The 12,908-nt window shown below is 43.9% G+C and overlaps 1 protein-coding gene across 3 annotated transcripts in view; it reads right to left on the bottom strand.

The window, feature by feature from the left end:
- Nucleotides 1-12,908, bottom strand: part of cfap46 (cilia and flagella associated protein 46) — a 103,635-nt gene that overhangs the window by 61,660 nt on the left and 29,067 nt on the right. For all 3 annotated transcript variants that reach the window (XM_082975209.1, XM_014200142.3, XM_082975211.1), the window contains 4 exons: nucleotides 8,237-8,376; nucleotides 5,273-5,385; nucleotides 3,860-4,072; nucleotides 1,215-1,440 (listed from right to left, as the gene is read on the bottom strand). In XM_082975209.1, the coding sequence (XP_082831335.1) occupies nucleotides 1,215-1,440; nucleotides 3,860-4,072; nucleotides 5,273-5,385; nucleotides 8,237-8,376 (692 nt within the window). The remainder of the gene's footprint in view (nucleotides 1-1,214; nucleotides 1,441-3,859; nucleotides 4,073-5,272; nucleotides 5,386-8,236; nucleotides 8,377-12,908) is intronic.

Below are 12,908 nucleotides of genomic sequence, written 5' to 3'. Positions count from 1 at the left end.
GTTTATTCTGGCCATACATTAGCCAAGCAGTCTATCAATGAAAGGTTCTAAAATATTCTACTCGTGAGAATGCCTTGAAATATTTGAGGTTTTTGCCCTCATGCTTTTGCTAAATTCACAATTTATAGGAGCTAATGTTATTTTCTTTCTGGAGAAGTGAAAATGTGATACGTAAAGACATTTAGGCCTACATGTTGAAGCCAAATAGAACAATGTAGACCGCAAATATGCCAAACATTAAGCAAAACAATGTATTTTACTGTTACTGCTATTATTTGTTGCTGTACACTATTTAATAAACAGTATCAATCCACAAAGGACTAGGACGAGAATATTCCATTCCCTCCAGACGAATTGGAGCTGATGATAACGCAAAGACTGTCAATAGCCTAAACAACTTGAGACAACAGCATGCAGTATTAAGCTATGGAGAACATTTATTAGCCAGTGAGTGGTCAAGCCCTCGCCACACCTGCAACTTATTTATTCATCAAAACCCAGCCTTTCCTCGCCACCGCCAGCTATTGCGCCCATGATTCCCGCTGTGAAAATAAAATAAATATTTAAAAACAACCACAACTCAACAACGGCTGCACTAAGATTTACCATAGCATACCATAGAAATATTGATTTGTTAAAATAGAGCCCTAGTTGTAGAAATATTGATTTGTTAAAATAGAGCCCTAGTTGTATTTAGAGTATTTCAGGAAAAGCATAATGTATCAAAGTGCCTTGATTCTTTCATTTTTTTTGCCCCCCCCCTTTAAAAAAAAAAATGATAGGAGAAAGATACTGCAGATACTAAGATGTAAGACAGAAAGAGTTTCAACAGGCTTCAAGGAACTTATTTAGAGATCACTTATTCAGAGAAACTTGGGAAACCTGAAGACCAGAGGCTGCCCTTGAGGAATACACAGGCACAGCTCTCTGATCCCTCAAACTGCCCTGCAGTAATACAGTCCAGGTCTCTATGCAGGTCCACCTCTGCCCTCTGCCTATCCCAATAAGCTCAGAGTGGGAGAGAGGGTGTTTGTTTTTGCAGAGCCCAAATTAAGACCACTTCAGGGGAGGGAGTACCCTTGACAGCACATTGAAGGATAATAGAACCTGACTCTCTGCCAAACCCAATTAGCAAGTCACCTTTAAAATCTCCCATGGCCCCGTCTCCTGGCTAGCTCACTACTTGACCCACACACACACACACACACACACACCTCCAGAGCCTTCCGTATGTCCTGGAGGGCCGCATGGTCGAGGGGGAGGCTGTGGATGCTGCCTGTCCTCTCGGCTCCCTTCCCGGCTCCTTTCTTCCTCAGCTCCCCCCTGCCTCCGCTGTCCTCCCTTCCCTGGCCAGTTCCCGGCCCAGCAGCCGACACAGACCAGGGCTGGATCAGCCCCTGGGACACCGCATCACACAGCATAACCAACAACACCGGCTCCCTGGAAGCACAGAAGAGCGTCATACTCTGTACATACAATCTGATGTGTGGAGACATTTCACTGCAGCTAATGTAGAAGGAAAAGCTGTGTACATTTACAAATACTGTGCCAAATCATATATGTGAAGAATGCAACAAAGATGCAGAATCATCTGGCCAAGTGCATAAAGTTCCCTCAGTGCTCACAACAAGCAACCTCTGACAAAAGTTCCTCTATTTCTATTCAAGGTGAAAATGATGAACCAGACACCCTATCGATAGCAACAGCTTCTTTTGACCCAAATAGAGGAACATAGTGAGATAAATGCTGATGAATGTCTTGCCCGAGCAGTGTATGCAACTGGTTCACCTCTGATGTTCACAGGCAATGTGTATTGGATAAGATTTCAAAATGTTCTTCGCCCAGCATACACCCCTCCAACCAGACATGCTTTATCTACTAATTTGCTGGATGCAGAGTTCAACAGAGTTCAAGTGAAGGTCAAGCAAATCATAGAGAAAGCAGACTGTATTGCAATCATCTCTGATGTATGGTCGAATGTTCGTGGGCAAGGAATAATTAACGATATCATCTCCACCCCTCAACCAGTATTCTATAAGAGCACAGACACATGGGACAACAGACACACCAGTCTCTACATTGCAGTTGAGCTGAAGGCAGGCATCAATGACCTTGGACCACAGAAGGTATTTGCACTGGTGACAGACAATGCTGCGAACATGAAGGCTGCTTGGTCTAAAGTGGAGGAGTCCTACCCTCACATCACACCCATTGGCTGTGCTGCTCATGCATTGAATCTGCTCCTCAAGGATATCATGGCACTGAAAACAATGGATACACTCTACAAGAGAGCCAAGGAAATGGTTAGGTATGTGAAGGGTCATCAAGTTATAGCAGCAATCTACCTCACCAAGCAGTGAGAAGAATAAGAGCACCACATTGAAGCTGCCCAGCAACACCCGTTGGGGTGGTGTTGTCATCATGTTTGACAGTCTCCTGGAGGGGAAGGAGTCTCTCCAAGAAATGGCCATACCACAGTCTGCCGATATGGACAGCCCCATCAAGAGGATCCTCCTGGATAATGCATTTTGGGAGAGAGTGGTAAGCAGCTTGAAACTCCTGAAACCTATAGCAGTAGGCATTGCATGGATTGAGGGAGACAATACCACACTGTCTGATGTTCAGACTCCGCTTGCAGATGTATGAGAAGAAATCCGTACTGCCCTGCCCACTTCACTGTTGCTCCAAGCAGAGGAAACTTCAGTTCTGAAATAAATTAAAAAGCGTGAAGACTCCTGCCTGAAGCCCATACACGCCCATACATGTTGGACCCCAAGTATGCTGGCAAGAGCATCCTGTTTGGTGCAGAGATCAACAAGGCCTATGGTGCCAACATATCTCATCAGCCACCTGGTGGAAGGGACTTTGTGGATCTGAGGCTCTTTCCCCTGTTGCCTCCATCATCCTCCAAATCCCACCAACATCAGCTGCCTCAGAGCGCAACTGGTCCTTGTTTGGGAAAAACACACCAAGCACACAACAAGCTGACCAATACAAGGGTTGAAATTGGTGGCCATCCAGGCAAATTTGAGGCTTTTTGAGCCTGACAATGAGCCATCCTCAACAAGGTTGGAAAGTAACAGTGAAGATGAGGCCTCAGAGTCTGATGTTCAAGCGGTGAACATTGAGGAGGTCCAGGGAGAAGACATGGAAGCCTGAGAGGAAGACAACCAAAGCTTTAGTTTCTAGACTATCATTTTACAGATATATGTTGAAAACGTTTTTGGGAGATGCAATGGATCATTGGGGATAATTCAATATTCCCTTTCTTTTGTTGTTCAGTGAAATCATCCCATGTGAAGAGTCAACTAATTTAATTAAAGTTCAATTCGTAACTAAATAGTTTTTTTTTGTATTTCTATTGGAAGGATTTAATCATTTGCAATTATGTGTACTTATGATAAGGTAAAAGGTTTATGTTTCTGTCTCCATACGATATGGTAAATATATCCAATGCAAAAAACATCTACATTTAAATGATATTAATATTAATTTGCATATATTTCCGTTCATTTCCATATATTCCCGTTAATTCCCACGGAAAGTTTCCACCTCTGAATATTCCCCAAATTGTGCAACCCTACATACAAGTTTGATATTAAGGCAGATGAAAGTTCACATGTTCGAGAAGGCATTTCTGCCAAAAAACGCATTTTGATTATTATTTTTATTTTACGATCAAACAGCTCTCCTGTGAAGTCGTGACTTGCGACATACGCCTAGGTTCCTGAATCGGGTCACATATGTACTATGTCACTAAAAGGCTGATGAGCATTAAGTGTGTGACAGCAACAAGAAAATGTTACAATTTGTAGTGTTTAAGTGTTACCGTCCAGTGAGATGTTCCTCTTAGACTTACCCAGCGTGTCCGGTCTGTCTCAGCAGCTCCACGGCTCTCTGGAAGGTGGGCAGGAGGCGTCGGTGCTCCCCAGCTGCCACCAGGTGGCTGTTGTAGTTCCATAAGTACACGGCTGCGTTGACCACCACCCAGGCCTCGCGAATCTCTGCTCCCAGCTCGGCTGCCCGCAGGAAGTTGGAGGTGGCGTAGGCAGATAAGTCCTGGATCCAATCTCTGGGAGTGGGAAGGAGGGGAACAATAGTTATGTTGTCGGCAGTGCATAATATATGAGAAAACAAAGGAAGTCACACTACAGTTTTAATATACTTGTCACGCTCTGAACTAGAGAGCTGTTTTTTCTCTGTTTAGTTAGGTCAGGGTGTGATAGAGGGTGGGCATTCTATGTTTGTATTTCTATGTTTTGGCCGGGTATGGTTTCCAATCGGAGGCAGCTGTCTATCGTTGTCTCTGATTGGAAGCCATACTTAGGCAGACTTTTTTCCTTTAGTTTTCGTGGGTAGTTGTTCTCCGTTTAGTTGTATTTTGCCTGATGGAACTGTTTGATTTCGTTTTTGTTTCTTTTGTATAAGTGTTAGTTTTTCATTAAAATATATTATGAGCACGCAACACGCTTTGGTCTCCTCTATACGACGCTTGTGACAATACTGTATAACACACTACATATTACATGTAACAAACTGGTGAACCAAGCTCCGTAACTACATATACACACTTGACTGGTCATATTGAGAACCACAAATAAGTTATAATAGTGTTTAAATTTAATGTAAAATTATATGCTGTGCTTTGTCCATTTATCTGCATGTTTTGTGTGTGTGTGTGTGTGTGTGTGTGTGTGTGTGTGTGTGTGTGTGTGTGTGTGTGTGTGTGTGTGTGTGTGTGTGTGTGTGTGTGGTGTGTGTATTCTTCCAGCCTTGTGGGGACCTAAAATCCCCAAAAGTCCCCACGAGGATAGGAAAACACGGAAAATGTTCCACATACCCATGAGGACAAAAGCAATTATAAGCTTAGGGATTAGGTTTAGAGTTACAATTAGGGTTATGGTTAGAATTAGGGTTAAGGTAAGGGTTTAGTGGTTAGGTTTAGGGTTTGGGTGAAAGGTTAAGCTTAGGGTAAGAAAAATAGGATTTTGAATGGAAATACATTTTAGGACAGAATAAAAAAAAAACATGAGTGTGTGCAAATCTCCACCCGGCACAGCCAGAAGAGGACTGGCCACCCCTCATAGCCGGGTTCCTCTCTAGGTTTCTTCCTAGGTTCTGGCCTTTCTAGGGAGTTTTTCCTAGCCACAGTGCTTCTACACCTGCATTGCTTGCTGTTTGGGGTTTTAGGCTGGGTTTCTGTACAGCACTTTGTGACATCAGCTGATGTAAGGGCTTTATAAATACATTTGATTTGATGATGTGTCCTCACCTGTAGACAGCCCACTGTGGATTGTCCTCAGAGAGGCGGAGTCCTCTCTCCTCTGGAGGGGCGGCTGGGGTGTTGAGCTGTACCCCCTCAGAGCGGAGCTTGTGTATGGTGGCCTGTAAAGGACAACCTCGGATGATATTGATGATGACTTGCCCTCCCCATAACTCTGCCTCAAAGGAGCAAATAACACCACTTAGCAAATAGCAAAGAGACAAACGGGCAGCTACACAGCCATAGTCATCGAAGGCAGCAAATATAACTGGTGAACTCAGAGAACAATGATTTTAACTCCTGTGGCTGTCTGACAACTGAGGTGAAACTTAAAACGTTTTGTGTATCGTCACATGGGGCACTTTTTTTTTTAAGAGTCAACCTCTCTAAGAACAAATGGAAATAAGACAGATCTTGCTTCTGTTGTCTGTTTGAGTGTTTGGTTGATAGGCTACTGATTCCGTGAGCACCAAGCCTCACGCAACGATTTCACAAATTTGGCTGTTTTTAATCTTTGCTATGCTGTAATAAAGGCTTTACACTTTTTGTTAGACCAACATCTCTGATATTATTTATTTAGTGTTGTTTACAGTGTTCCAAATTGTCAGAAAAAATTATATTAATAATAATAACCCTCCTTTTTCTTTGATCTCCTTCTACAGACTCTCTGGTACACTTATAATTTATTTTGTGTAGTTTACATCATTCCAAACTGTCAGAATTGTTTTATTGTAATTTAACAGCACCTGTTTGGCACACATAGGCCTAATATACACACAGCGCTTGCTCCATACCTATTTTCCACAACTACTCAAATTTATTCCACACATCTGACTTCCCCTTTACCTCATGAGCAACCAATAAACCTTCCCCCATTTCGAGTTTATTTGTCACGTCCTCTGCATCCATTTTGCTGTCACATGTGTTACAGTATTCATAGTTTGATATAACCAGTTTATTGATGTTATCATGCTATAGGTCAGGCCCTATTGGTCACGTGCATGCGAAGAATACATGTGTCACGTAAAGAGAGCAAGTGTTGAGGGAATATGCAATCTATTTCCTAAACAAATTAGGGATTTTGGTAAGATAACTTTTCAGTCAGAAATGGATGTAATTTTGTTGCAGCTTCAGCAACACAGACAGCACTATACACACACTGATGTTCTGTGGTGGTCGCTGCAGCAGGGAGGAGAGAGAGGCAACGAGGGCTAGTCACAGTCACTCGCTGTATTTTTTTTTAACAGCGCATCAAGTCTGAGCCAGGCGGCACAATCAAATCAACTGCGGTCAGACTCCCTCTAGTCATGTGTGTCTTAAATATTTCATCAAACAGGTCGCTTAAAGCATCAGAAAAGCTCAGGTCATATAGTTGATTTGATTAAAATGTGTTTATGTATGGAAATATACAAGTAAAACAAATGTTGCCCAATATATTTTTTGGGGTCGGGGACAGCCCTAATCATTACACAGGTCCACCTTGTGCTGGAGATAATACAAGTTTTGTCACACAACACAACGCCACAGATGTCTCAAGTTTTGAGGGAGAGTGCAATTGGCATGCTGACTGCAGGAATGTCCACCAGAGCTGTTGCCAGAGAATTGAATGTTCCGGCATAAGCTACGGATAATGAACACAATTGCATTTTATTGATGGCAATTTGTATGCAGAGATACGGTGACGAGATCCTGAGGCCCATTGTGAGGTCATTTTTTTTAAAGGTATCTGTGACTAAAAGATGCATATTTGTACATGTTTATTTAACCTTTATTTAACTAGGCAAGTCAGTTAAGAACAAATTGTTATTTACAATGACGGCCTACCCCAGCCGAACCCTAACCCAGGCGATGCTGGGCCAATTGTGCACCGTTCTACGGGACTCCCAATCACAGCCGGTTGTGATACAGCCAGGAATATCTATATTCCCAGTCATGTGAAATTCATAGATTAGGGCCTAATTTATTTATTTATTTCAATTGACTGATTTCCTTATATGAAATGTAACTCAATAAAATATTTTAAATTGTTGCATGTTGCGTTCTGTTAAATAAACATCATATCGCTGACTCTACCTTTACTCAGTTGTTTTTCTCAAATGAAGGGGATGATGACGCCATCTTTGCAAGAAGGGGAGAATCTGATTTCATTCAGGATAATTGGAGTTGGCCCTGAGTTAGTCTTCCCCGGAGCAGGTAAGTTCTGAAGGATTCGTTGCCATTAAAGGTGAGCCACTTTCAGGTGCCCGGTTATCCTGAGTTGAACTCAGAGTTGACCAAAGTTAGCTCTCTAACTGTTCTCTCTATCTCGCATCATAATACACCCTCCTCTGTGGATTGGGGGGGGGTTCTAGTAAGCTAACATATGGAATTATTTTAAGATGGTCATACCAAGGATAGTTTAGCAATTTGATTTTGGATTTTAGAATCAACATTATTTGATGAAACACTGAATTTGGCCTTACTGCTATTAGCCCATAGAAAAGCATTGAATAACAGATTCATACATAGAAAAACAGACAGTCCAAAAATAAATCAAAAGGAAGTTTGTTTTAAAGTGTCTGTCCAATATCAGAGATATAAGAAAGATCATGAAATGATTTATATTTTTTGGGATCCATATTTCCCCCCCCAAAATTGGCCACTAAACTACTTCCGAATACACTTCCATTCATTTTTTTTAAGTGGTACCGGGCAACCTTCAGATGAGTCTTAAGGCTTGTGAGCGTAGCCCAAACTGTTTGTACGCTACGGAGAGAACTTGGCAGATCGACGGTACCGACATCAGATGAGTTCCGTGATGCTTGTCGAGAAAAATGAAGAACAACATCGTGTTCGTTAGTCTCATCTTACCATAGAGTGGTCATAGCAGTTTGTAAGCCAAACCGTTTGAAGGCTACAGAAGTTTTCGTTAGAAGACAGATTTTCTCAGCATATTAAGGGACAGGGGTCAAGGGTCAAAGGTGGTCATCTGACCTCAGCATTGATGAAGCAGACTTCAGCCAGCAAACGGAGCAGGTCCTTCTCCGCACTCTGGGCCAGTCGCCCTGCTGATGGACGCCGGTCACCATGGAGTCCACCCTCCACCGGGCTCTCGTCCCCCGCCTTGTGCTCACCTGGGGACCAGAGGGTATCGAGTGAGCCAGAGTGAGCATGTGCAGTTATGCATCAGTGGTTCTGTTAACAACCCAGTCTCTCCTCCCTCCTACACTAATCTCCATTACCGCTGACACTAACCAGTGAGCCACTTGCTAGTTATCAATATCATTGGTTGATAACTAACTAATTTCCACCCAAATAAACAGGTAAGATGATTTAATGATTTCAATTAAGCAGTTGAGCGCTGTGGATAGACTGGCTTAGTGAAATCAATTAGGCTGTGAAAACATGTTTTACACATACATGTAAACTCAAAGAGTATCGGACACTACAATCCTCCAGAGATACCCACTACTTAGGTTTAATCAGTTACTAGTCTAGGATTCATAATCAATTCCTCTTGATACAATTAGTTAATCTTAATATATATATATATATATATATATATATATATATATATATATATATATATATATATACACATCTAGTTTGTGTGTGTGTGTATATACACTGCTCAAAAAAATTAAGGGAACACTTAAACAACACGTCCTAGATCTGAATGAAAGAAATAATCTTATTAAATACTTTTTTCTTTACATAGTTGAATGTGCTGACAACAAAATCACACAAAAATAATCAATGGAAATCCAATTTATCAAGCCATGGAGGTCTGGATTTGGAGTCACACTCAAAATTAAAGTGGAAAACCACACTACAGGCTGATCCAACTTTGATGTAATGTCCTTAAAACAAGTCAAAATGAGGCTCAGTAATGTGTGTGGCCTCCACGAGCCTGTATGACCTCCCTACAATTCCTGGGCATGCTCCTGATGAGGTGGCGGATGGTCACCTGAGGGATCTCCTCCCAGACCTGGACTAAAGCATCCGCCAACTCCTGGACAGTCTGTGGTGCAACGTGGCGTTGGTGGATGGAGCGAGACATGATGTCCCAGATGTGCTCAATTGGATTCAGGTCTGGGGAACGGGCGGGCCAGTCCATAGCATCAATGCCTTCCTCTTGCAGGAACTGCTGACACACTCCAGCCACATGAGGTCTAGCATTGTCTTGCATTAGGAGGAACCCAGGGCCAACCGCACCAGCATATGGTCTCACAAGGCGTCTGAAGATCTCATCTCGGTACCTAATGGCAGTCAGGTTACCTCTGGCGAGCACATGGAGGGCTGTGCGGCCCCCCAAAGAAATGCCACCCCACACCATGACTGACCCACCGCCAAACCGGTCATGCTGGAGGATGTTGCAGGCAGCAGAACGTTCTCCACGGCATCTCCAGACTCTGTCACGTCTGTCACGTGCTCAGTGTGAACCTGCTTTCATCTGTGAAGAGCACAGGGCGCCAGTGGTGAATTTGCCAATCTTGGTGTTCTCTGGCAAATGCCAAACATCCTGCACGGTGTTGGGCTGTAAGCACAACCCCCACCTGTGGACGTCGGGTCCTCATACCACCCTCATGGAGTCTGTTTCTGACCGTTTAAGCAAACACATGCACATTTGTGGCCTGCTGGAGGTCATTTTGCAGGGCTCTGGCAGTGCTCCTCCTGCTCCTCCTTGCACAAAGGCGGAGGTAGCGGTCCTGCTGCTGGGTTGTTGCCCTCCTATGGCCTCCTCCATGTCTCCTGATGTACTGGCCTGTCTCATGGTAGCGCCTCCATGCTCTGGACACTACGCTGACAGACACAGCAAACCTTCTTGCCACAGCTCGCATTGATGTGCCATCCTGGATGAGCTGCACTACCTGAGCCACTTGTGTGGGTTGTAGACCCCGTCTCATGCTACCACTAGAGTGAAAGCACCGCCAGCATTCAAAAGTGACCAAAACATCAGCCAGGAAGCATAGGAACTGAGAAGTGGTCTGTGGTTTCCACCTGCAGAACCACTCCTTTATTGGGGGTGTCTTGCTTATTGCCTATAATTTCCACCTGTTGTCTATTCCATTTGCACAACAGCATGTGAAATTTATTGTCAATCAGTGTTGCTTCCTAAGTGGACAGTTTGATTTCACAGAAGTGTGATTGACTTGGAGTTACATTGTGTTGTTTAAGTGTTCCCTTTATTTTTTTGAGCAGTATATACACACACACACACACACACACACACACACACACACACACCACCCCCCCCCCCCCCCCCCCCCCCCCTTCAAAAGTTTGTCCTTGTTTTTGAAAGAAAAACTACTTTTTTGTTCATTAAAATAACATCAAATTGAACAGAAATACAGTGTAGACATTGTTAATGTTGTAAATGACTATTGCAGCTGGAAATGGCAGATTGTTTTATGGAAAACCTACATAGGCGTACAGAGGCCCATTATCAGCAACCATCACTCCTGTGTTCCAATGGCACGTTGTGTTCGCTAATGTCACGCCCTGACCTTAGAGAGACGTTTTATTTCCTCTAGTTTGGTTAGGTCAGGGTGTGATGTGGGGTGGGCAATCTAGTTTTTGTATTTCTTTGTGTTTGGCCGAGTATGGTTCCTAATCAGAGGCAGCTGTCTATCGTTGTCTCTGATTAGGAATCATACTTAGGCAGCCCCTCCTTCAATTGTGGGATCTTGTTTTTGTACAGCTCAGTGAAAGCCTGCAGAACGTGATGTTCGTTTTCCTTTGTTTGTTGTTTTGTTTAGTGTTCTGAGTTATAATAAAATGTATAATGAGCACTTACCACGCTGCACCTTGGTCCACTCCTTATGAACACCGTCACAGCTAATCCAAGTTTATCATTTTAAAAGGCTAATTGATCATTAGAAAATAATTTTGCAATTATGTTAGCACAGCTGAAAACTGTTGTCCTGATTAAAGAAGCAATAAAACTGGCCTTCTTTAGACTGGTTGAGTATCTGGAGCGTCAGCACTTGTGGGTTCGATTACAGGCTCAAAATGTCCAGAAACAAATAACTTTATTCTGAGACTCGTCAATTCTTGTTCTGAGAAATGAAGGCTATTCCATGCGAGAAATTGCCAAGAAACTGAAGATCTCGTACAACGCTGTGTACTACTCCCTTCACAGAACAGCGCAAACTGGCTCTAACCAGAATAGAAAGAGGAGTGGGAGACCCTGGTTCACAACTGAGCAAGAGGACAAGTATATTAGAGTGTCTAGTTTGAGAAACAGATGCCTCACAAGTCCTCAACTGGCAACTTCATGAAATAGTACCCGCAAAACACCAGTCTCAACAGTGAAGAGGCGACTCCGGGATGCTGGCCTTCTAGGCAGAGTTGCAAAGAAAAGCCATATCTCATATCCCACATCACATTTCTAAGTGACCCCAAACTTTTGAACGGTGGTGTTTATAAACTCAGCAACAACAACAAAAACGTCCAATTGTCATGACCCTTTCTTTCAAAGATAATTCGTAAAAATCCAAATAACTTCACAGATCTTCATTGTAAAGGGTGGACCCAACTTCTTATCTTGCCAAATTTTTAAGGTTTTTTGTTTACACACCTCCTTGACAGTCAAGGAACCATAAACATACTGTCAAGGAACCATAAACAATTCATGAACATGCACCTGTGGAACGGTCGTTAAGACACTAACAGCTTACAGACGGTAGGTAGGCAACTAACTAAACTTAGGACACTAAAGAGGCCTTTCTCTTGAAAAACACCAAAAGAAAGATGCCCAGGGTCCCTGCTCATCTGCGTGAATGTGCTTTAGGCATGCTGCAAGGAGGCTTGAGGACTGCAGATGTGACCAGGGCAATAAATTGCAATGTCCGTACTGTGAGACACCTAAGACAGCGCTACAGGGAGACAGGATGGACAGCTGATCGTCCCCGCAGTGGCAGAACACGTGTAGCAACGCCTGCACAGGATCGGTGCATCCGAACATCACACCTGCGGGACAGGTACAGGATGGCAACAACTGCCCGAGTTACACCAGGAACGCACAATCCCTCCATCAGTGTTCAGACTGTCCTATATAGGCTGAGAGAGGCTGGACTGAGGACTTGTAGGCCTGTTGTAAGGCAGGTCCTCACCAGACATCACCGGCAACAATGTCGCCTATGGCACAAACCCACCGTCGCTGGACCAGACAGGACTAGCAAAAAGTGATCTTCACTGACGAGTCGTGGTTTTGTCTCACTAGGGGCGATGGTCGGATTCTCGTTTATCGTCGAAATAATGAGCGTTACACCGAGGCCTGTACTCTGGAGCGGGATCGATTTGGAGGTGGAGGGTCTGTCATGGTCTGGGGCGGTGTGTCACAGCATCATCGGATTGAGCTTGTGCATTGCAGGCAGTCTCACCGCTGTGCATTACAGGGAAGACATCCTCCTCCCTCACGTGGTACCCTTCCTGCATGCTCATCCTGACATGACCCTCCAGCATGAAAATGGCACCAACCATACTGCTCGTTCTGTGCGTGATTTCCTGCAAGACAGGAATGTCAGTGTTCTGCCATGGCCAGCGAAGAGCCGGATCTCAATCCCATTGAGCACGGCTGGGACCTGTTGGATCGGAGGGTGAGGGCTAGGGCTAGGGCCATTCCCCCCAGAAATGTCCGGGAACTTGCAGGTGCCTTGGTGGA

Source organism: Salmo salar, chromosome 01 (genome assembly GCF_965601325.2).
Source record: "Salmo salar chromosome 01, fSalSal1, whole genome shotgun sequence".
Lineage (NCBI taxonomy): Eukaryota > Metazoa > Chordata > Actinopteri > Salmoniformes > Salmonidae > Salmo > Salmo salar.
This window is presented reverse-complemented; position numbering and strand designations above follow the sequence as displayed.